Source organism: Ailuropoda melanoleuca, chromosome 12, assembly GCF_002007445.2.
Source record: "Ailuropoda melanoleuca isolate Jingjing chromosome 12, ASM200744v2, whole genome shotgun sequence".
NCBI classification, from domain to species: domain Eukaryota; kingdom Metazoa; phylum Chordata; class Mammalia; order Carnivora; family Ursidae; genus Ailuropoda; species Ailuropoda melanoleuca.
Window position 1 is genome coordinate 20,291,732 of NC_048229.1, and position 23,877 is coordinate 20,315,608.

General features: G+C 52.7%; 3 protein-coding genes across 17 annotated transcripts in view; 1 reads left to right on the top strand and 2 right to left on the bottom strand.

Annotated features, from left to right (window-relative positions):
- The window catches only part of EWSR1 (EWS RNA binding protein 1), a 27,341-nt gene extending 19,924 nt beyond the window's left edge, over nt 1–7,417 (bottom strand). Inside the window, exons 1-4 of one of the 2 annotated variants that reach the window (XM_002915588.4) lie at nt 7,287–7,417; nt 3,305–3,341; nt 3,111–3,162; nt 1,751–1,874 (exon numbers count right to left, since the gene is read on the bottom strand). In XM_002915588.4, the coding sequence (XP_002915634.2) occupies nt 1,751–1,874; nt 3,111–3,162; nt 3,305–3,341; nt 7,287–7,299 (226 nt within the window). In that variant the 5' untranslated portion in view covers nt 7,300–7,417. The remainder of the gene's footprint in view (nt 1–1,750; nt 1,875–3,110; nt 3,163–3,304; nt 3,342–7,286) is intronic. The other variant, XM_011220224.3, reaches the window with a different exon arrangement.
- On the top strand, nt 7,407–13,089 carry RHBDD3 (rhomboid domain containing 3). Of its 5 annotated transcripts, XM_034638470.1 has the most exons (8): nt 7,624–7,878; nt 7,967–8,120; nt 8,423–8,674; nt 9,969–10,157; nt 10,782–11,165; nt 12,138–12,300; nt 12,389–12,676; nt 12,757–13,089. In XM_034638470.1, the coding sequence occupies exons 4-8, from the start codon at nt 10,010–10,012 to the stop codon at nt 12,932–12,934; spliced, it is 1,161 nt and encodes a 386-aa protein (XP_034494361.1). In that variant the 5' UTR covers nt 7,624–7,878; nt 7,967–8,120; nt 8,423–8,674; nt 9,969–10,009; the 3' UTR covers nt 12,935–13,089. The 5 variants fall into 5 exon arrangements, with proteins under 5 accessions (XP_019651254.1, XP_034494361.1, XP_011218529.1 ...); XM_011220227.3 differs by lacking the exon at nt 8,423–8,674; XM_019795695.2 differs by lacking the exons at nt 7,624–7,878; nt 7,967–8,120; nt 8,423–8,674 and adding an exon at nt 7,407–7,538.
- A 219-nt stretch (nt 13,090–13,308) lies between these two features.
- EMID1 (EMI domain containing 1) overlaps nt 13,309–23,877 on the bottom strand; it is a 48,123-nt gene continuing 37,554 nt past the window's right edge. For 3 of the 10 annotated variants that reach the window (XM_034638468.1, XM_034638466.1, XM_034638464.1), the window contains 2 exons: nt 17,454–17,544; nt 13,872–14,142 (listed from right to left, as the gene is read on the bottom strand). In XM_034638468.1, the coding sequence (XP_034494359.1) occupies nt 14,018–14,142; nt 17,454–17,544 (216 nt within the window). In that variant the 3' untranslated portion in view covers nt 13,872–14,017. Of the gene's footprint in view, nt 14,143–17,453; nt 17,545–18,516; nt 18,602–23,877 lie in introns of all 10 variants that reach the window. The other 7 variants (XM_034638469.1, XM_034638467.1, XM_011220228.3 and 4 more) reach the window with 3 other exon arrangements.

Genomic DNA, 23,877 nt, shown 5'->3' on the forward strand with positions numbered 1-23,877 from the left:
CTTGTATTTGCTTTAAAAAAAAAAAAAAAAATCTTAAAAAAAAAAAAAAAAAAAAAAGGAAGGTGGTCAAAAGCTACAATCTTCTGGTTACAAAATAAATAAATATGAAGAATGTAATCTACATCATGGTGATTATAGTTAATGAACTGTATTGTATATTTTAAAGCTGATGAGAGAATAGATCTTAAATGTTCTCATCGCAAGAAAAAAAATTTGTTAACTGTTATGTGCCGATGGATGTTAACTATATTTTCTGTGGCAATCATTTCACAACATATACAAATATGGAACCAATAGGTTGTAAACCCAGAATTAGTATTATATATTAATCATTATCAATAAAAAAATGGAAATAGCTTAAATATGTAAAGAACATCTCACAATTACAAAATCCTGTGCTAAAGATCCAAACTGCATAGTTCTAGCTCCGGCTTTCCCTACAGTTGCAGCTAACACCAGTAAAAATATAAACACTGCCCATCCTATTTGAGATACACATTAGTTACACTGCCCATCAAATCCAGGACTCTCAAGGAGATAAATTATCACTCAAGGAGATAAATTACAGATACAGGCTTTTCCCCTACTAAAGACTGAGATAAGGCTACATATAACTTAGGGAACTGAAAACAGTTTGAAAATAAGAGTTTTTACATTTTTAAGATTTCTGTATTCAATATTCTCTTATAATAATAAAGATAGGAGTGGGTGGGAAGAAGGTAGTGATTCAAAAATGTTATAAAGCACTGAACATAAAAATTCTTGTAAATTTTCACATACTCCACTCAATCCTAGTATTAGGATACAATTTATTCTAATTCTCAGAGTAGTTTATTTTTTTTTTTTTAGCTCCCTGGAATACTGTTATTTAAGACATACTATGAATTAAAATAATTCATTAACATTTAAAACAGAAAATAAAACGTATCTGGACTGGAAACCAACCAAGAGACAAACATGACATGCAGGGCGGCAGTCTGTTCCTCTAAATAAATCTACTCATGCCATCTATCCTTCAGGGAATAGGGGGGAATCAGCTGGGGAACAGTCATCTGAAATACCTTTGGGAAGGTGAACAACTATTATTAAGGCTTGACACAAAATAATGTAAAATAAAGCAAAACCTTTCCCAAAATCACATAAAGAAAAGGACATGGATCTGTGAATGGCACCTGAAGCAATTTCCCATTAGCACCTTGTTGTGTGTGATGTTAGAAAGTTTGAGGGTTAAACAGATGAAAACACCTAAAGGGTCAACATTACAAGGTTAGACAAGATGGAAAGCATTTCCCATGCAAGAATGAGCAGGATAGTCAAACCTGTACTGGTCCCTTCTACTGTGGAAAGCACAAAACAAAAAGTAGAGGGTACACTATCAGATGAAGCAAACAGATGTGAAAATCAGTTTGATTTTAAGCAGCTCACTTTAAGAAGGCTCATTCTTACCCAGTATTACCATTAGCATAATCTTTTATATATTCTCCACTTTGTTATAAGATTATTCGATACACTGTATGAAATAGTTAAAAAGGAAATTATCCCACCCACAATCTATCAGAAATCCTTTAGAAGAATATAAGGGAAAGGGGAAAAAAAGAAAAAAAAAGAAAAAAATAGTTCCTCCTAAGAATAAAGGAACCTCAGATGCCAAGGTATGGAACAGAATATACACCTGAGAACATAAATAACAAGATTCTTAGCAAACACCCCAGTGGCTATAACCCAGAAGTCTCTTCAACGCAGGCCTTACCAGCGGGAGGCTGTCCATAAGAAGTTGCATAGGCAGTCTGCCCATAGGTCGCAGTGGTCTGAGCCTGGGTATAGCTGACATCAGTGGGCTGTCCATAGGTTCCATAACTTTGCTGCCCATATGCCTGCTCAAAGAAAATGGATGAAAGAAGTTCATATATAAACCTTAGATTTTAGCAAAAAAACAGATAGACTTATTTCTAAGTCTCTAACTTGGAAGAACCAAAGCCAAAAATACTGCTTTCTAGTAAAGATTGTAAAAAACAGACAGGTGACCACAGTATCATGAATGCTTACTCCCTTATCTAATCCACTCATATTTTTATAAATTTAACTACAAAAAAGTTCCTGAGATAATGAGGCAAACTCTAGTTCACTATACAGGAGATTAACAAGACTCTCAAGGGACGGGCAATAACGGAACAGGTGTGTAATTGCCCGCACTTAGTGTAGTACCATTTTAGCAACTGGAAACTAATGTTAGGAAGACAAAGTGAACCAAGAGAAAGAAAATGAAAATGGGATTAAAATTTGTTAGTTTTGAAAACCAGATTTAAAACCTTACACCACTTCAAAGAAAATGAACTGAAACACTGCAAGTCTCCTTAAGGTTAACATATCAACCAACTGTCTTTTGAACTAGGACATCGGTAATACTTAAAACCTGGCAAGAAACGAGGTATTCTTCCAGATACTGCCACGATCACATTCTAGATTTGAATGACCAGTTATGTAAGATCTGCCAGAGATATCACACTTCTGTCTATCCTAGAATGTTTCAATGGCAGAGTTATTAGTATCCATTTTATGTCACGGACCATTTCAGAATTCGAAGTGGTCTTGAGAACACTAGGACGCTAATTTCTAGAAACTGTTGGCCTAGGTTTTTAAACACAAACTCACGTACTGGGAAGGGCTCAGAAACTCTGTAGCTAGGCAGCCATACAGAGCTGACCCTGCTATTTACTATGTGACCACTGGCAAACCACGTATCTATGCACTGCCAATTTTATTTGCAAAATACCCTAATAACCCTTCTTCTGCAGAACCACGGTAAAATAAAATAAGTTTAAACATAATACAATATGTAGAAGGACCAACTACTGAGCAAGGCACTTAACTTGAGAAATGATACTAGAAAGGTGTGGAGAGCTAGCAACTCCAAGTTTGGGGATAGTGTCATTTATAACGGCACCCCCACTGTGAAAGTTTAAAATGCCTGAGTATTTTTATGATTATAAGCATATCATACTTTTCCATTACCTGATTTTTAAAAAAGAGCTGTATTAGCTATTGTTTTAATGGCTGACAGAGATATTTTGTTTGAGGATGTAACCACATATAATTATCTTAAAGATTACCTGGGTGGTCTGTGCATATCCTTGAGTGGGTTGGGCGGTGTATGCACTGTAGCTGTAAGAGAAATTAAATGCAAGAACTGAATATAGAACATTCAGATTCCATTACGAAATCCTCCACAACTCCAGGTGGCTTGGTGCTCTAAAAACATTATAATCAATCACACCCAAAGTTCGGTTATAAAAGACTGACTTACCCCTGCTGGGCTGCAGCTTGGCTGTAGGTACTGTAATCTAGAGAAAACAAGGAGAGAAAATAATGTGAAGTCAGCAGAAACAAGGAGACAAAAAAAGGGGAGGGGATTCAGGTGGAGGAAGATAAAATTTTTAAACTGTTTACAGAGAGGAAGTACAGGCCAACACAGGTCCGAATGAGTATCTCTTCTCTCTCAACACCAAACCAAAAAATGAGTCTAAGCCAGTTAAACACAGAAAGTTTGAAATACATAGTGCCAGCTAATGAGGTCAAGATCAGCTGATTTGGCAGATTAAACTTTAAAGGTTCCCATGACCACAACCCCCCCCTTAACTGCAGACTGTCATTTCAAATACATGATCATTATCCTGAGACTAACAGAAAACAAGATGAACCAACAGAAGTTTTACTTTCACATAAAAATGAGGCACGCCCCAATATTACAATGTTTAACGTCAGACTGGTTACAACAGTAGCTACATCTCCCCCAAAACTAGTTTTTTCTACCACTCTCACTTTAGCATTTTGAAAACCAACCATAATTCCGTAGGAGGGCTGTGACATGGAATGGCAAAAAAGAAAGTCAGTCATCCCAATCCAGTATTTTAAAGGCTTTCCTGACTGTATCAGGGTGACATCTCTACAATAAGTCAAAAGCTTGACATGATATAAATCACAGCAGAATTAAGACAGAATCATGATAACTGGCAGAGAAGAAAGAATGTCATCTTTTTGGGAGTAATCTGGTTTTTGGTAACATTTTTAAAACTCAAGGGAAAAAAAAGCCCACTTTACTTTTCTTCCCCTCTGTTCTCTTTCTACATAATCTTTCCTATAATTTCCCTTTTCATATGAAATGTAAAACATGCACAAAAAGGGACTAAAAACTGGTCCACTGAGGTATCTACACAAGTAGTGAAAACAAATAGAAAATAGAATTGCTAAGAAGTTTTCACAGCACTACTGAACTAAACATACATATATTTTAAAAAAGTATTTTAAAAAATTCTGCCCAATGCTTTGCTCTCCACAAGAAATACATATTTTATTCTATGCTAGAAGACAGTACTGCCATTAGCGCTGAACAAAAGGGTCCTTTCTTTTCCAATCAGAAAGTAGCCCCTCATTTGAAAGCAACAATGGACATCTCAGCTCTTCATGGAGGGGTTTCTACCCCGACTCTATCCAAAGCCTGCCTCACAGACCACTTGGCCCGAGATCACTGTGCTGAATCCATCTTTTAAAGCAGGCTCACCTTTCTACCTCTCGACCTTAACTACGTTCCTTCCTCTGTACATCCTTAACTCAGAACCCTGATTCGTCCAGACTATCAAATCAACTGCCTAATGAACAAATTGATTTAAGACAATCTTATGGCATCTTAAGGGTAAACCTTAAGGCATTTTCAATAGCACTACAACTCATGCTTTCTATGTAGCGCATAAAAAGTAAATGCAAATCACTTCTTCCAGGTGGCATTTACAAAACAGACAAATGAAGCATCAAAACCAAAATATTTCGACCTACGTTTTGCTGAGGTGTCTCATGTGAGAAATGATTTTAAATTGCTGACATGGAAGTTCAACTTTGCAAGAGGACTTTTACACAAGAACAGTTATGTAAAACAGAAAACTGGCAGAGCTGATATGGAACAACGAATGATCTCAGATCAGTGTGAAACCAACCCATTTAGTCCCATACTGGTGGGCTAAAGGAGGTAGCAAATTTGTTTCCTGAAAACTCATGTTATCTACCTACAACTCACAAACATTATATGGACTAAAAAATGTTAGTTACACAAGGGTCAGATTTTTTTAGCAGTCAGTCATGCTTTGTTTTTAACCCCCAAATGTGCAGCTGAAATACAGGACAGGTTGAGAAGAGGGGGCTGTAATCCAGGGGGCCTCTAAAGTGCTGGCAATGTTCTTTTTCTTGGTGGTGACTTGGGAGTAAGCATTGTAATTCTTTGTTAAACTGGACATATACTCTACTTTCCCATACATAATATATACGAAAAGAAAAAACACCTAACATTACCCAAAGGAGTGGCTTTTAGATACTTTAGGGTACTCCCTATCCAGAGATTTAGAGCTTCAAGCTACATAAGGAGTTAAAGTCAGTATGGGGCAATTTGTGGGAACCAAAAGCTTTGCTCTAAGGTCAACAGGTTAAGGGCTCAAAAAGCTCTTAAAAGATCTAGCCTCACTTTCATTTTGAAGGGAAAGGAAACGAAAATCCAGGTAAGTCTGTGATTTCCCAAAGATCCTCTGCTGGCCTACTACTGTGTGTCTCCGCAAAACACAACTATAATTCTAATATAGTACACGGAGGTTTCCAATAAACAGTCTGAGCAAAGTAAACCAAGAAACGGGCATATCCAGCCACGCAAAAATTTCACCATACACGTTTTGACTCCCCACGCTTCAACAGGGATGGGAGAGTAGCACTCCCCCTTACAAAATTCAAACACTGCAAGGAAGAGGAAGGTGGAAAGGGCTGTGCGGAAACCACTTCCCACTAGGATGTGTCTAGGACTGTGGTATTTCAGAGTCCTCTCTTCTAAGGGCACTCTGAACCCTTGCACGAACAGCTAGCATTTTCCTGCCTGTTTACTGATCATGCAGCTCGGGAAGACTTAAATTGTCTTTAAGTTGCTGGATTCTCGACCTGTTTCAAATAAAATCTCGGAAGGACCCAGAGCTTTTCCGGTCTTCTCTTGACTTCTCCCACTGCTTCTAAGGCCTGGGGTTAGGAGGCCTAAGAATACCCCCAGAGGCAAAAAATGCCCCACCCTAGCAATAACCGCAGGTTAGTGCACGAAAAGGCTGCGAACTGCAAGCGATGTATTTAGGCTACAGGGCTAACCAACTCCCGTACAAAGACCACCCTAGATTATTACATTCGAGTTCCCACCCCGAGCTTTCTTTCAAAGTCCAGCATGCGTCTCCTTTCCCTCTCTTCTGTCGGTCCACGAAATAAACGCCTGCCGGCTTAATCTACTAGAATAAACTTGCGAGATGATTGCTTAAGCATAATTCAAATGCCGACTCGGGCCTTTTGTTTCTCCTAGGTCAGAGAGGCCAGAATTTTCTCTCGGTAGGGATTTCTGGCCTCGCGATCCGGGCTGGTCTTATTATACAACGGATCTCCCTCGGTGTTTGCTGAAAAATGGCCCTGGGAAGCACTTAATTGTTTTTTGGGGAGGAAAGGAGGTGGGGTTAATAAGAGTAAAAACCAGTAAGTCCGGGGGGGGGCGCCAAGTGGGGGGGGCGCTGAAGGGGGAAGCACATTCCGCCCAAAACCCAGTCGGGCAGAAGTTCGGTTTGGGGCTGGAACCCGCCGAGAGAGCAGATCGGCCGCACCGGACGCCCCAGCCGACTAGGCCATTTCGGGGCGCCCGCTCATAGGTCGGCACCCCCAGGCTCACAAACCCGCGATGCCTTTTTTGTTTATTTGCTTTTCCCCGCGGCTTCTCCAAGAAGCAAAGTAGCCCTCCGGCTTGAGCCGCCTCCCTGGAAATGGGGGTGGGGGGGGAAGAGTCAGAGGAGCGGCGTTGCTGCGGCTTCTCGAGCAGCCGTCGACATCCCCCACCTCCAGTTTAGGGGTGCCGGGCTCTAGGCCTTGCCGAGCCCTCCCCAAACCCCCACGCGGGGCCCGGGAGGCCGCAGGCCCCGCCCACGTGGCGGGCGGCCCGGTGAGCGGGGCCCGACGGCCGCCACACAATGGAGACCACGGCAGGCCCCGCGCGCCCCCGCCGCCGCATGCAACTCGCGCGCCGGGGGCGCCGGAAGGTTCCAGAACCGGCCTTCCCGGTGGGGGGAGGGGAGAAGAACGCGGGCCCTCGAGCTCGTCGGGCCGCGGCGGGTACCTCACACCCTTCTCGGCAGCTCCATTCAGTCGTCCCGGCCACCCCTAGAGACGAGCAGCCCCAGATTTGGGTGTCCCAGCCGTCGCCAGCGCGACCGCAGTTCCACCACACTCACCCGTGGACGCCATTTTCTCTCCTTCCTTCTCGTTCTCTCAACGTCCGTCTCCCTCTCGCTTTCCCTCTAGGCGCCGCACTGCGCAGGCGCGAAACCCGCAACCTCGGGCGCTACCATCGGGCCAGGCCACGGGGGAGGGATGAACCACAGCTTTCTCGTCCTTCCCGCCCGCAACTCTTGTCCTAATGCTCTCTAAAGGACGCTGGACGTGACATGCGGGCCAAAATAACACCGAAGGGTCCGGAGCTGGGGGTAAGCGGGTATTGGTATGAAGCCGGAGAGATTCTCCGTACAAGGCTAAGCTCTTCGGAATGGTTTCGTCCGCTGGCTCCAGGGACCGTCTCTGAAGAGTCGGCCTTGGAGGGACACGGAGATCGGCGGGAGGACTGGGGGAAGGGACCCGGGCCTAGAACAACTGCTGACTAATCGGCGGGCGGCGGGGGAGGGGGTGGCGCGCCGGCTCGGCTGGGGTCACGCGCCCGAGTGCAGGCAGAATGGGCTTGGGGCTCTCGGGCCTCGCCGGGAAGCTGGAGTCCCGACTCCCAGCCAGGGGCCCCACCCGGCATTCCGGGGGCGGGGGGCGCCCTCTGCAGTGAGTACCCCCCCCCGCTCCCCGTAACGGTCAAGGTTGAGAAGACCCTTTAATCTTAATGCCCCATCCAATACCCTTGTTTTTACAGAAGGGGAAACTGAGGCCCAAGGAATTTGGGAACTTTTCTTAAAGTCACAAAGCTGAGTCCGACCCACACCCTGGGACCCCCCACTCTTTCTGTCACTCAGAAGAATCTACCCCATCCTTGTCTTCTCATTCTGTCCTCCGAGCTTCCCAGTAAGGTAGGCAGGGTTTGATGGTGTGCAGCCCCATTTTATTGATGAAGAGACTGAGGCCCAGAGGGTTCCAGTTCCATTTGTCCATGGTCAAGTCCTTCAGCCTTGTAAAGTGCCCATGGGCAGGTGGTTTTGAGGGTGCAAGAGGAGGCTTTCAGTGGGTGTGTTGGCTTTGGGCAGGGCTGGCACCTGTCTGCCTTCCTGGACTCAATCTAGTCTCCCCAGGCAGGTGCCCAGGCCCAAGAAAGGGCAGGGCTCACCCAAATCTTTCAGTGGGACCTGGAGCCAAGCTAGAGTCTCTTTTTCAGTGAACACATATGGAGAACTTGGGGATGAGTAAGAGGAGGGCACTCCCACCTGCCCTCTGCCTAGACTACCTGCCCAGGAAGAAAGACAGGCCAAACTGTGCTTACTAGGTAGGATAAGATCCATGAAGCAAGAGATGGGGCATTTGAACTGGGCTTCAAGGGGGTGAATAGGAGTTTGCCTGTTGGAGAGATGGAGGGAGGGACATTGCCGGCTGAGCAGCTTTCTACGTTTTTCTGGCAGGAAACTGACAGGTGGGTTTCGCTGCTGAGGTTGCCCTTGGCAAGGGAGCCGATGAAACAGTCCTCTTGTCCCTCTGGGATTTTGCTTCTTGCCTCGTGAAATCAGCTCACTGGGAGTCTTGACAGGCTTGGCCAGGGGTGAGGGTGGTTTCAGCAAGTCCTGTGCCTTGTGGGCCGGAGCTTGAACCAGCAAAGCTGGGGCAGTGGCTTCCATGTTGAGGCCTCCCCTGGGTGGGCTAGGTGGTGGCCACCTCTGCTTCCCACAGTTAGCTGGGATGGCTACAGTTCACTGAGCAGGACCTGTGTACTGGGCCCTGCCTTAGTCCATTCCTTTTTCTCATCCTATGAGGAGAGGATTTTCTTTTTCTTTTTTTTTTTTTAAAGATTTTATTTATTTATTCGACAGAGATAGAGACAGCCAGCGAGAGAGGGAACACAAGCAGGGGCAGTGGGAGAGGAAGAAGCAGGCCCACAGCGAAAGAGCCTGATGTGGGGCTCGATCCCATAACGCCGGGATCACGCCCTGAGCCGAAGGCAGACGCTTAACTACTGTGCCACCCAGGCGCCCCTGAGGAGAGGATTTTCTTAATTCCCATTTTACAGATGAGGAAGGAGAGGCTCAGAGGATGGAAAACTTGTCCAGGGATGCACAGCAGGAAGAAGTGGAGGGGATACCGGAACCTTCCTGCGAAAAGAGGGGCTAGGGCCAGAGGGGCTGTGCTCAAAGCTGCAGGAAGAGGATGGCTCCGTCCAGTGTCGCTTTGTATGCACTGAGTGTGGGATTCCTGTTCCTCCGCCAGCCTTTCTGCCTCACCCCCTTCCTAATCTCTCTGCCTACTGGCTGGCCTCTCCCCCTCCATCAGGGGCAGCTGAGCCCACTTAGAGCTCTAAGGCTGGGCATGGTGGAGGGGAGGAGAAGAGAGAGGAAGGTGGCTGGTCTGCAGCTCAGGGGAAGAGGGAGGCAGAGGAAAGCTGGAGATGCCTCCGAGTTTGCCATGGAGTGCTGCATCCCTGTTTTTGGGAGTCCAGAGCCCCAGTTCCACTTCCCTGGCCTTGTGCCTGCCACCACAGGCTCTTCTTCTGAGCCCTTTTGGCTTGGCCTCTCCCCATCCTCACACACCGGCCGAGGGGATGGCAAGATGGCTAAGCACGTGGTTAGGATCTGAGTTCCTCTATGGTTGAGTTGCTGGGCCTGCCTCTCCAGCTTCAGTTTCTCCTTCTGTAAAATGGGGCCATCGAGAGGGTAGTTGAAAGGAGTTGGGTAAAAATTGCAGTAGTAACTGTTGTTGTTTTCCTTTACCCCTAGCACACAGCCTCAAGACCACCCTTGACACCCTCAGCCACGCTATGCGTGCCCGAGGTCCCCCTGGCCTACCGTCCCCGGCGCTACCTCTCGCCTCCTCTGTCCTGATGTTGCTGCTGAGCAGCCTGTGGCTGGTGGGGGCTGGCCCCAGCCTTGCCCTGGCCCCGGAGCTGCTGCTGGACCCTTGGCAGGGTGAGGGCCGGGCCCGTGGGCCTTGGAGGAGTCAGGAACTTGCTCTAGGGCCTGAGACCGGTTCGCAGGAGTGCCGTGCATCCTGCACTGGTCAGGCGGGGAGAGGACCAAGTGCCTGGGGGAGGGTTGGCCTGGGACAGGAGCACGTCCAGCTCATCCGCAGCCAAGAGGGGAGGGCAGAGCACCCAGGCCTAGGGGCCAACAGAGGGGTGGGAGCCCGTAGGTAGGAATTCTTTTCAGACGGCTTCCCTTTTAAATAAGAACTAAGGCTTTCAGCTTTAGTATGAGAATGTCGAGGAGGTCCTGGGAGTTTAAGGAATGACCCCAGCTGAGTGCCTGTTTCCCAACAGACCTTGAAGTGACTCACTCACAGTTGGGTTGCTCTTGAGAAGATTGAGGGGTGGGCCCGGCCCCTTCTGGTTAACACAGCAGGGGAGCAGCCACAGTGTTTAGAAGCCCTCAGTCCCCTTCATGAGTGACTCAAGTGCTGGCAGTGGGCAGGCTTTGGCTCCTGGGGAGAGGAGGCTGGCTTAGCGGGTGTCCCGCGGAGGGTAATTACCAACTTGGGCCAGCCCTGGGGGTTAGGGCCACTAACCTGGCACAGAAGCTCCTTCTCTCTCCCAGCGCACCGGCTGCTGACCCATGCCCTGGGCCACACGGCCCTACCTGGTCTGCTCCTGAGCCTGCTGCTGCTGCCCACCCTGGGCTGGCGGCAGGAGTGCCACCTGGGCACGCTGCGGTTCCTGCATGCCTCTGCCCTGCTCGCCCTGGCTGCCGGGCTCATGGGGGTGCTGCTGGCGGGCCTTGGGGTGTCCGGTGCAGCTGGCGGCTGCGGCTACATGCCTGTCCACCTGGCCATGCTGGCAGGGCAGGGTCACCACCCTCGCCAGCCCCAGGGGGTCCTGCCATCATGGCTCCTGCCGTGGCTGCTGCTCGCCTTGACACCACTGCTCAGCTCCGAGCCACCCTTCCTGCAGCTGTTCTGTGGCCTTCTTGCCGGCCTGGCCTGTATCCTTTGCCGGGGACTCAGGGCCCGTGTGGACATGTGGGTTCTGTGGCTGGGCCCCCAGGGTGCCCGGGAGGAAAGTGGCCCAACAATGTGGGGAAGCTGTACAGACACATTCCGGGAGCTTCTCCGGGTTCTCTNCCCGGCCCCGGGGGGGGGGGGGGGGCGCTCAGGGCCAGTGGCCAGGGGGAGGTGCCGACTGCAATTTAAAGGGGAGCCCAGGAGGGCCGAGGGGGCGCAAGCAGGCACCCAACCTGGCCCTCCCCCGTGGAGGTGGCATCTGAGCTACGATGTGCAGGATGAGGGGTTCAGGGGGAGAGAAGTGAGAAGAGAGCCAGCCAGGCAGGAGGTGCAAGGCTAGGGTGGGAGTGAGCCTGGGGCTCAGCGCTGACAGGGGGACCGTTGTGCCTGGTGGTGCGGGTGCATTAAACACAGGCTTTGCTCCAAAGATGCTTCATGCCTGTTGGGGGAGACGGTGCGTTTGGAGAGGACAGTGGACACAGGCCGACCCTCCTGTGGTTTTCTTAGGCCTGGGGACCCCAGCTGCCCAGCCTTGCTGAATCCTGGCGTGGGGAGTATGTCACCCTGGCTGAGGGCAATGGGAGGTTGTCAGTGGGCCCCAGGGTGGGCCTTGAGTCAGACCTGAGCAGTCTCACGGGGCTCTGGGAATAGAGCAAGTGGGGGGCAGGGGGAGGGTGGGTGGCTGAAACGGGGGGAGACAGCTTTTGTGGGGAGACACACCTGGCTCCCCGTCTTACTGGCTGAGGAGCTTCTGGCAGGTTCCTTTCCCGAGGGCCTCCACTTTTCCTGAGAGCTGACTAGGGTGAAGAGACAACCCTTGCCGGGCTGTAGGGAGGAGACACGAGGGAATGGCTGGCACACACTTGGCCCGGGGCCCAGCCTGCCATGTGGTCCCCCCCACCCCCGGCTGGTTTTGGTTTTCCTTGACCAGCCGCCCTGCCCTGGGCAGATAGATGCAGCCGGGGCCTTCCAGTGGCTGGAGCTGTCGGAGCGGCGGCTGCAGGCACTGCAGGAGGGGGTCTTGTGCAGGGCCCTGGCCGGGTCCTGGCCACTCAGACTCCTTCCTACCCCAGGCGGCCGGGCCGAGCTGCCTGTCACCCATCCTGCCGGAGTTAGGTGAGCGCTACACCAAAGACACCGGCCCTGCTGGCGGAAGCTGTGGCGGGCCTGGCAGTCAGGCCCTCTTCTGCTTCTGCCCCTCCAGGCCTCCCACCCCTGGACCTCCTTACATGGCCTCCCCTAGCCTCTGGTCCCGCAGTGAAGGCTCAGCCCCGCTCCCGCCAGGCCTGGGGCCTGTGCAGCCGACCTGGGAGGGCTCCTCAGAGGTGGGCCTGGCCTGGGCCGGGCCCAGCTTCCCCCCAGGGACTCCGCTGTGGGCAGCCCTGGATGAGCAGATGCTGCAGGAGGGGATCCAGGCCTCGCTCCTGGAGGGGCCAGCCCCGTGTCCCGAGAGCCCACTACGGCTGTCTAAGTCCTCCGTCTCGTCTCTGCGGTAAGGCGGGTGGGCGGCTGGGGGGAGGTCCCCTGGTGCAGGGGCTGGAGGTGGCCCTGACGTCCCCTCCCCCCCCACAGGCTGCAGCAGCTGGAGCGCATGGGCTTCCCCACAGAGCAGGCAGTGGTGGCCCTGGCAGCCACAGGCCGAGTGGAGGGTGCTGTGTCACTGCTGGTTGGGGGGGAGGTGGGCACTGAGGCCCTGGTGACTCAGGGGAGGGGTGGGCCCGCTCACCCCGAGGGTCCTGGTCCCCCCTAGCCCATGCAGGCCCTTGGGTGACGAGGCTTGGCCTGTAGGTGGGTAGTCTGAGCCCAGCCCCGTGTGCCAAGCCGCGGTGTGGTGTGGGAGACACCCCTCCGGCACCCCACCCTGGTACTGTTTAGAATAAAAACCAGTTCATTTTTCAACCTGGACCTCCTTGGGGGTGGCCGTTGTGTCTGATTCTTCTGTGTTGGCAGCAAGGGGGATGAATGAATGAATGAGCAGTGAAGAAATGACCCATTACAGGAGAACAGCTCCTGGATGTGCAGAGACACCCCTACCCCCCAGCCCCCTCAGCCCTGCATTGCCTGTGGGCAGGGAAGGCCCCTGAGAAGAGGGAAGGGGCTCCGGGCCTGCCCAGCTGCACCCCATCTAAGCACACACTGAGACCAGGCCAGTGGGACATCAGACTGGGGGCCTTTATTGGCTGGAGACCTCTACCTCCAGGGGGCCCCTCCCTCTCCATGCCCCCACCCCCACCCCCATCCGAGACATGGGAGGGGCTGGGGGCTCAGGGGGCAGGACCTATGTGAGAAATCCCCAATGTCCTGCCTGTTGAGCTCAGGGTGGGGACCCAGCACCAGAAATCAAGGAGAGGAGGGCTGCGGTGGGCTCCCCGAGGTTTGACTGGGGAGGAAGGGGAGGCAAGCCCTTCCCCATCAGCCATGTGCCAAGGGCCCAGCAGAACCCCAGCTCCCGGTTCTCTTCAATGCCTACAGGCCCGGATGCCTGGGCAGCTGATGAGAAGACAGAAGCCTCAAACCTGCCACCCCTCCCCTGCAGGCCTGCGTCATCCTACTTCACAGAGAGAGACAGAGGCTCAGGGCCCTGAGCCAGGCCTCACCTCTTGCCTGGGCTGCCCCTCCCTCTCAGGCCACTGTCCCCTCTCAGCTTCCTATCAGGCTTGCACGGGGAGTCAGGGGAGTCAGGACCAAGATGTGCCCACCCCAAAGGCCTAGGTAGCAGAAGGGACCCTGAGGACATGAATAAATACGGATGGGCGGTCCCTGGAGGCAGTTGGCCAAGTCCAGGCTGGGAAGGGAAGCCTGGCCTGGTCTGCCCCTAGGGCCACCCCTGCCCTCAGCCTCTCTCGTTGCGGCTTCTGGGGGCCACGATCCGGTAGTTGGCCGCGTGTCCTCCCCTCTTGCCCCGCAGGAGGCTGGGGGTTCCTGTGCCGGCAGGGCCTGCCCCCGAGCCCTCTGGTTCTGCCGGAGGGAAGGAGAGAGTCAGGGTTAGTGAGGTCTGTGTGAGGTGCCCATCTCCCTTCGGCCCTCTGGGGGCTGGGGCTCTGGGTATTCTGCCAGGTGCGCTCTGCCCTGGCATCTGAGAGGCAGAGCTGTGAGAAAGAAGGGTGTTTGCAAGATGGTCAGTGCCTCTGCCCCCCCCCACCCGGAGTTATCAGCTCCCCACCCAGTGAGAGCGCTCAGGGCCTCTATTTGATTTTCTCTTGTGAACTGAGGATCAAAGAGCCTGCCATGTTCCTGAAATGCTTAGCACGGAGTGAATGTTCCATAAAAGTATTGTTCTTTCCTACATTTTGGGGTAGAGGTGTGCCCTGAATCATCCCCATTTCATAGCTGGTTAAGCTAAGGTCAGGGAATAGACTCACTCTCCCCCTCCTTGGATTAGGCCATCTGTGGTGGGGAAGAGTCTACGAAGGCCAGACTCTGCCACTGATCTACTGTAGAACTTTGGGCAAGTCTAGTCGCTGCCAGGGCCTCAGTGGTCTCATCTCTAAAACCAGGAGGGATAATTCCAGATGTACTCTGAGGTCCTGACCAACTCCAGTAATTATTGAAATTAGTTCTAATTTGGTTATGGTGAAATAGGCCCCAACCTGGAAATGAGCTGTCCTGCAAGAGTGAAACTGAATAATTGGCATTCTCGCCACCTGGAAAACTCCTATTCATCCTTCAACACCCAGGCAAGGCCTACCTCCTCCAAGAAGTCTTCTGCCACTAACACTTTGGTCCCTCTCTAAGTTAAATACGTGGGTCAGGTAGATCAGGGTGTGCTATTTTTCCAGGGGGAAAGGAATGCTCAAGGAGCAGAGCCCCAGGATGGGGGACTTGGCTGAGCCTCTGAAGTCCAGTTCAAAGGGGCAGACACTTGGACTCTGGTGAGCACCAGCTTTCTACTGGGCCACTGCCAGGGGAGTGGGCTATACCCTCATAACCCTATCTGTCTAGCATGCTGAGCCTGTGCACCCCCATACACCTCGGGGCTGGAATTTGGGGCCCCTGGGCCAGACAGCTGTGTGTGGGCACAGTCAAGGGTATTTCGTGCCCTAAATCAGGGAGCACAGGAGGAGAGTAGCATGGAGCTCAGGCTCCCACATCAGCTAGGGCCAGGTCCTGGCCCCACCACCTACCAGTGTTGTGGTCTTGGGCAAGTCACAGAATCTCTGAGCCTCATCTGGAGCTTGGGGACAATACCGTGTCATACCCTTGTGGTACGTGTTTAAGGTGACCGGGAATGGAAAGTGGTTTTCACAGCAAGTGCTGGGTTATTATGGTCTCTAGGTGTGTTTTTGACCCAGGTCTCCTGCAGGCCTGGTCCCTGTGAGTTGGTCATGAGATGCTATTCTGACACAATCAAATTCAGGGCCCTTGGCTTCCCCTGGGCCCCACTCAGTGCCTGGCTGAGAAGGGGTGTCCGTGACCTTTTGTTGATGGAGCAAAAAGAGGCAGTGCTTGGGAGGACAGCCCCACGCTGGCTCCCTGGCCTCACCACTACTATTGCTGTGACGCTTGAGGAAATCACGTGAGCTCCTTGCCCTTGTTTATCTGTGAAATGGGCGTGGTATCACCCACCTAGCAAGCTTGTGACGGGGGCTGGGTATAAATCCCCCCGCCTGGTGGGCCGGATGTGTGACGGCTGTTACTATCTCATTACTGATTGTAACCTAAACCCAAGCCCAATCTGGGTCTTTAGTTACCACCTGCTGTGTACAAGGGACAATGGGGAAAGCTCCTTCTTCTCTGTTCCCTTCCTCCCTCACCTCCCCTTCCAGGCCCACAACTCAAGCAGGCTTGGGAGGTCACTCTCCCAGGCGAGTGGGCGAGGTCCTTCTCAGGTGACCAGCGCTCCCTCCCTGGGCTGCTGGATACAGAGGTGACTGAAGTGGAGATGGGCCACAGGTCCAAGGCTACAGTGTGTCCCTTCTGGCTCCTCTCCCAGTCCTCCCGAGAGGAGGTAGGGGACACCTGAAAAAGCCTGGGATTTGGTCCCTGGGCCCTGATCTGTGACAGGGGGAGGAGGTCTGGGAGATGGTCACTGATGTTTCTAAAAGTTAGAGAAGCCCCTTGGCAAGGTGGGAAGAGCTTGGGAAGCAGACCGCACGCCCCTTCCAGCCTCCAGGCCTTTGTCCACACAGGACTCTCCGTCAGGGCTGCCCTTTCTGTCTTCCGCTCACACGCTTGTAGGGATCTTGTGACCCAATGCAAGTGTCTCCTCTGCCGGGAGGGTTTCTCCAGGCCACAGCTGGAGCTGGTTGCCACCCACTCACATCCTTTGGTGCTCCTGTCCCCCGTGGCTCTCATCTCTGTAGACCCTGACGGTTTCCCCTCACTTGATGGGCCCAGAGTGTCCGCCCTGACCTTGCACTCAGGAGGTGTGCCCTATAGATGTGCTGAATGAAGGAGGCTTGGCTGTCACCCTGGCCCTCCTTCCTGCTTGGGGACTCAGTTTCCTTGTCTGTAAAATACATACGAAGTTGGACATGATGTCCGAGGCCTTTGCGTGCTGATGTAACTAGGATTGGGCTGTGATATGGGGTGACTGGACGTGCGAGAAGGGTGACCATGGGGGCCTCTTTGCAGGTAGGTGAGGACTGGAGCTCAGCCCCGAGGGCGGCCAATCCCTGCCTCTCTTCACGGCCGCCACGGGCTCCAGTTTAATGGGGAGGGCGGGCCCTCCTTAGCCCCACCATGAAAAGCCAGGCACTGGGAGGGGCACTGCCCACTTGGTGTCTAACCTCCATCCATGCCTTCTAACTCCTTTCAAAGAGCCTTCTCAAACTGGGGCCTGCCAGATTCTCTAGCCCAAGCTGTCACTCCTTAGCAACCTCACAGAACAGTCTAGCCTCTTGGCTTTGGCTCGTGCTGTTCCTCGGCCTGTTTACTCATGCTCATCCTTGCCTTTCACATTCATTTAGAGGATACCTCCTCCAGGAAGCCCTCCCTGAGGTGCCCTCCCCCAAACCCCCCAGCCCAGGGCTGGGGCACTTCTGTGCTCTCATAGCACTCATTCCACCGTAGTGTTCCTTACCCCAGGTTTAACAGTTCCAGGGTGACCCCCGTGCTCCTGCACCTTACACTCCGTGAGAACAGGACTAGGTCTGTCTGATCTGGGAGCCTGTGCCAGCAAGGTGTCAGGCACCTTCTGTCTGTGCTGGCTGCCTGGAAGGACTAGAGAAGGAGTGTCTGCTGGCCTGGGGCCACCAGCGGAAGGTGACTTCTGTGTCCCTAGGCCCTTCCTGGAAGGGGCTGCCCCTACCTGCCCGCCTTGCCGTTACCTGGCCAGATGATGGCTTCCAGCAGGGTGACTCGTCTGGCCAGGAGCTCCAGCTGAGCCTGCTGCTGCAGGAAGCTCTGTAAGCTAGGAGCCTGATGGGAGATCAAGAAGAGCAGACGGTGCGAGTCCGGCCTCCGAGGGCTGGCCCGGGGAGCCGAGGGGGCGTGGGGGCTGGGCACCGGCCGGCTTTGAGGCAGGAGCCCAGGCAGGAGTCTCTATCAAGACCTCGGTCTCCCCTTCTAAGTGGGATCTGCCTGGCTCCTCAAGTGAGCAGATGGGTGGTGACATTGGTGGGTAAAGTGCCTGGGGTAGGGGTATGGCTCTCTCCGGCCACTAAAGGGACCTGCAGGGTGGGTTAGGAGGACCAGAGGGGGACCTGTAACTGTAAGGGAGATACTTGGGGCCAGGAAGGCCTGCCCTGTGAGAGCCTCTGGGGGCTTCTGGGGGAGGGGAGGTCGGAACTGGTGGGAGCTATAGGACCTGTAGTTCCCTGGGGCCTGAGCCTGGCTTCATCACCCACAGTCCCCTGTACTTCTGGAGTCTAGCTCCATGACCTGTTGGCCTGTGGACTTGGAGACTGGCTCTGTTACCCACGATTTCTGGAGAGCTGAATGAAGCCTGACTTTATTACCCATGACCCCCTGCTCTGCTGCAGTCTGTCTCTGTTACCCACAATCCCCTGCTTTGCTGCAGTCTGGCTCAGTTACCCACAATCCCCTGCTGGTCTGGAGTTTGGCTCCATTGCCCCTAATTTCTTCCAAACTCAAAATCTGTCACCTCTGCTTCCCCTGCAGGCCTGGAAACCACATTACCCACAATGCCTGGAGGCCCAGGTCTGGCCACAGAGGTGGGGGGCCCGGGTCTCTAGGGCCTCCTTTTCACCTGCGGAGGAGGGACCAGCCATCGAGAGATGGGTGGCCTTGCTCTCTCAGGTCCTCGCCTGCCTAGGGCAGGCACCTTCTCCAGCCTCACGGCTGGGTCCAGGCAGCTCCACCCCCGGAGGGCCTGGGGAAGGTTAGCGGGTGGGGGCTGGGCTGTCTGTCCGTCTGTCTGTCTCTACTCACCATAGAGCCCAATCATTGTTTCCAAGATTAAAACCCTCTCAGCTAAAATCTTCAAAGCCTCGCGTAGTTGGTGCAACCCCTCCCCCTGCGGAGGAAAGAGACAGATGCAGCCGTGAAGGGGGCAAGGGAGGGGGCCCTGCAAAGCTTGGTGGTGGCCCATGCCCCACCCAGGACATGCACCTGCAGCCCCGCACCACCTGCCACAGCCCAGGGCCTGCCGACAGCCAGGATAAGACCAGGAGAGAACGGGAGCGGGGGGGGGGGCAAGACAGGTGGAAGCAGCCCCCTAAGTAAGTCCTGATGGGTTCCAGCTGGCTACTCTCTGCCCGCACCCCTGCACTGGCGGCAGGGGGATGCCAATCCACAGGGGTCGCGCTGCCGTCCCAGAGCCTGTCCTGAAGGCTGTCACAGGGTGCCCCGAATCTCTGTTGCCTGACACCTGCATGATTCCTGTGCCATCCCTGGGCGACCTGCTCTTTTGTTTACTTAATATTCTTTAAACGGACTCAGTTTTTGCCTTAATACTACGTTACTCTCACTCTAATGAAGTCCGTCAGTGGGAACAGGCCACTTATGGATATCCTTTCCATTCACATCAAAATGAATATATATGAGTAAAATTAGAAAATGTTTGAGTGGCATCACTTTCTGGAAGTTGTGCTTAAAATGCTGGAAAAGCTGCGGCTCAGGCCCAGGCGTCCACTCCCCAGCCCTTCTCACTCTGGGCTCATCCGTCCCTGGGCTCTGACTATTCCAAGTCCATATTCTGCCTGTCCTGGAATCAGGCCTCCAGCCCCACCCTCCCTTCTAAGCAGAATCTCTGGGTCTGCATCCCCCAGGCCCAGGGATGTAGCAGTGGGCCCCCAAAGCCCCTCCCCTGGGACCCCTGCCCAGCAATAGTGTCAGCAGCCACCCTGGGCTCCTGCCAGCCCTCACCTTCACTTCCAATTTGTCTGTCTGTCCTTTCCTTCCCTAGCACAGCGTCCACGGTCTGGCTGAACTTCCACACTCCCTCACTCCTTCCTCTTGCCTAGTCCAGACTAAAGCTATTTCCGGAATGTCGATATCTTGATTCCAATACAGCACCAGGACAGCAAATAGAACTATTCTAGCCCTCACATATCTGGGAGTCTCTCTCAGCGTCCTTTACTTAGTACAGACTACATGAAGGGATGGGGCAGAATATGCATATCACTACAATAGACATCCAACCCTTCACGGTTCACCGAAACATCTAACAACCGAGAGTCCGCCCAACGTGTCCGTGAGCCTGCTGTGGCATTGCTGAGACTGTCCATTATAACCCAGCTGTCCCGTCCACATCACCAGCTCGGAGCTACCCTCGGGCCACAAACTGGCCATTGCAGCCCAAGGGTCACAGGGTCACCATGGGCCACACACCAAAGTAATCCCCCTTCAAGTATTACAGGAGCAGGATCTAAAAATGGATGACCTTCAAAAATGACGTTAAGCTACTCTGGGGCATGGACGGTGGGACAAGCTGACATCATGACCGTCCTGGTAGGATGTAATAAGAGGCATCCGCTAGAGCTCCTGCCAAGAGCACTTAGCTGTCTCTCATCACCGGGAAACAGACAATCTAGATGGCGGGATATTCACAAAAAGACAAAGTCGAGAAAGAAGAAAAGGACAGGGACTGTTCTAGATTATAAGGCACTAGAGACTAACAACCAAGTGCAATGCATGAATCTTGATTAGATCTTAGATTTTTACTAAAAGCAGCTAAGAAAGGCATTTTGTGGATGACTGGTAAAATTTGTATACAAGTTAAATGATATATAACTTTATGTTATCATTTCATTAATTAATGTCTGCTTGCTTATGTGTGACTGTGGGTCGTGTTGGAGCTTTTCGGGGGGGTTTTGGGGAGAATGTCTGTATTCTTTTGAGATACACGCTGATGTGTTAGGGGAAATGTGGACGAGGTTTGCAACTTACTTTCAAATAGATTATACGAAAGTGTAAATATAAATGGAGAAAGAGCAAATGTGGCAAAATACTGCTAGTCAGTCTACAAGAAGGCAGAGGATATTCATTGTACCAAGTTTTCTACATATTTGAAAATCTTCCAAAGGAAAATTGGAAGAGGGGCGCCTGGCTGGCTCAGTCTGTAAAGCATGTGACTTTTGATCTCAGGGTTGTGAGTTCGAGTCTTTGGGGGTAGGGATTGCTTAAAAATAAAATCTTCATTTAAAAAAAGTCGGGGGGGGGGCGCCTGGGTGGCACAGCGGTTAAGCGTCTGCCTTCGGCTCAGGGCGTGATCCCGGCGTTATGGGATCCAGTCCCACATCAGGCTCCTCGGCTGTGAGCCTGCTTCTTCCTCTCCCACTCCCCCTGCTTGTGTTCCCTCTCTCTCTGGCTGTCTCTATCTCTGTCAAATAAATAAATAAAATCTTTAAAAAAAAATAAAAAATAAAAAAAGTCGGGGGGGTGCTTGGGTGGCTTAGTCGTTTAAGCATCTGCCTTTGGCTCAGGTCATGATCCTGGGGTCCTGGGATCAAGCCCTGCATTGGGCTCTTTGCTCAGTGGGGAGTCTGTTTCTCCCTCTACCCCTCCCCGCTGCTAGTGCTTGCTCTCTCTCTCAAATAAATAAAATCTTTAAAAAAAAAGAAAGAAAGAAAATTAGAGGAAAAAATGTCAAACAAAGTCCTGCTATTTAGGTCCCTTCCAAGATGGGTGGCCTGTGGTTTGTGCTGATAATGCCCCAATCCCCTCCAGGCCTGGATCGAGTGTCCAGGGCCTGCTGGACACCGCCACTCAGCTTTAACACAAACAGCTCCCATTTTCCCTGGAAAGAACCCGGTGGGGCTGCTTCTCCAGGCTCTCTACTGTAACGGCTGCCTTAACTGCTCGCTCCCCCCACAGTCAAACCAGCATCAAGCATCGCTTACTCCATGGATATCCATCTGTCCTCACTGTCCCCCCTGCCCGTTCCAGCCCCCACGGTCTCCTGCCAGGATGACCACAACAGGATCCCGCCTGTGTCTCTCTTTCTGCTTCTCCCCTGTTGCCCCCTTCTCCCACCCATTCTCCACTGGGCAGTTAGAGGAACTGTTCGCAAACAAAAATCTGACTGTGTCCCTTCCCTGCTGTTAAATACTTCAATGACTCCCCACTGTCCACAGAACAAAGTTCAAATTCCTCCATATGGCCTCCTAAGTCCTGAAAGCCTGTTTGACCTCCGTCTCACCCCTTGACTGTCACACTGTACCATGCCAAGTATTTGCAGCTCCTTGAACACCCCAAGCTCACTCCAGCCCCAAGGCCTTTGAACCTGATGTTCTCTTTCCTCTGCCGGAACGCCCTTTGTTTGTTTAATGCACCTTTCAGATCTCAGCCCCCATCTCCTCCTCCAGGAAGACGCTAAATCCTCCCCCATCACAGCTGAGCTCCCTCTGTCCTGTTGCCACTGGTTACTGGTCTGTTTCCTCCTCCCACTGTGACCACCTTGAGGGTGGGGACTGTGACCAAATCACATCTATGTCTACAGCGCCCAGCCTAGGGCCTGGCACCCACCGAGGAAGGGCTGGTTTCCCTGGTCCTGGGAGCTGAAAATCCTGGGCTTCAGTTCCAGCTCTGCCAACAAATTGCTCTGTGGAGTTGGCCCTCACTTTTTCCTGTCTGAATAAGGGGTACGAACTTTGGTCTAAGATGAGTCGGTTCAGCTAGGTCTGGGGGCAATGCCTGCAGTTCATGCTCATGACCACTGGGTGTCACTGCTGAGCCACAGTCGGGCAAGGGGTTCAGGTCTACCTGGGGGTTGGTAGGTTGAGAGTGGCTCCCTCAGGGCCCTTCCCCACACTGGACCTTATGCCCACCTACCCCCAACAGAGCTGGTCCCCCACTCCTCAAAGCCTCATGCTGACCCCAGCCCAGCAGGCCCCTCTCAGGCAGGTGCAAGCAGGGGCAGAAGTACAGGTGGGCGATGGGGAGGCAGGAGGACGGGCAAGGGCCCTGCTACCTCTCGGGCGGCCCCTCCCACAGGTGGTCCTGAGTTCGAGGTCTGGGTTGGGACAGTTCAGGCATCTGTTCTCCTCTTGGAATCCCTGCGTAGTCTACGTCAGGCTCATTTCACCTCTCCCACCTCTCTTGGGCTGAGTAGGAAACATGTTCCCAGGGTGGGAGTGGCCAGTGAAGGGGCCTAGGGGAGGCAGAGGGCTGGGTTCACACGGGTCTACCTGACCCCCAGCCCAGCTCGTGCCCATACTGGCAGTGTGCTTAAGAGGCTCTGGAACCACTAGGGGGTGGAGGGGGGTACGGGGAGTAGAGTGACAGTGAGAGGCTGGGAGAGGCTGGAGAGGTAGCAGGGCCCCTGAAGTCATGGGAAGACTCAGGGAAGGGCTCGTGCAGGGTGAGGGGCTCCCACGGCTGTATCCATCACTGACCCCACAATCAGGAGCAGAGAGGGCAAGGCAGGCACTGGGTGCATCCCACGTCCTCATTAGTGCCTGCTGGGAAGTAGGGCACCCCAGCCAGACTGCACCGGGGAGGGGCCGGGGGAAAGGGAAGCCTGATACCAGCCTCCTGAATAGCTTCCCAGTTTTCTCTCCTGTACAGGTGTCTGCCCTCACCCCACCCATTTTCCAAATGTCTAGGTCACAGTGGTTTCCAGGTCCCTGCACCATGGGACTTCTGGTCCTCCCCCCATGCAACTCTCGGGTGCACAGATTTCTAGGCCTGGAAACTCATTCATTGCAACTATCTCCAATGATTGTAAAGGTTTCTAGGACCCCACATGTGGTTTCTCTGTCCCCTTTCTCATATACCCTATGTGTCCTGTGTATGTGACAGTTTCTAGGCCTTCCTTCTCAATCTTCATGGGCTTCCTCCGTGTATAGTGGTTTCTAGATCCCCTCATCTCTTTTCCCATGGTTCTCCCATGCATATGATAGTTTCTAGGCCTCTCCTCACACTCCCCATGGCTCTCCTATGTATGTGATGGTGTCTGGGACCTCGTGTTAATTATAGCTCTTTTGAGAACAGCGGAGTCTAGGTCTCCTCACCTCATTTACCTTGTAGGACGTATACATAATGGCTTCGAGGCCTCCCTTTCCGTGATCCATGGATTTCCTATGTGTACGGTGGTAGGTAGGTCCCTTATCCCTTTTACCACAGGGCCCCAGTGTACCTCACTGTTTCTGTGCCTCCCTCCCTGTGCTTCACAGCTTTTGTTTGGGTATTGTTTTCATGCTTCCCTTTCTTCTGCAGACAGAGCAGAAGCCAAAGCCCTTGCTGGGAACGGGCTCTCGAGGCACAGGATGCAGTCTGGACTGGGTCAGCCCAAACCACCCAGGAGGAATGGGCAGGGTCACCCTGGCTTGGAAAGATGGAGGGACGGAG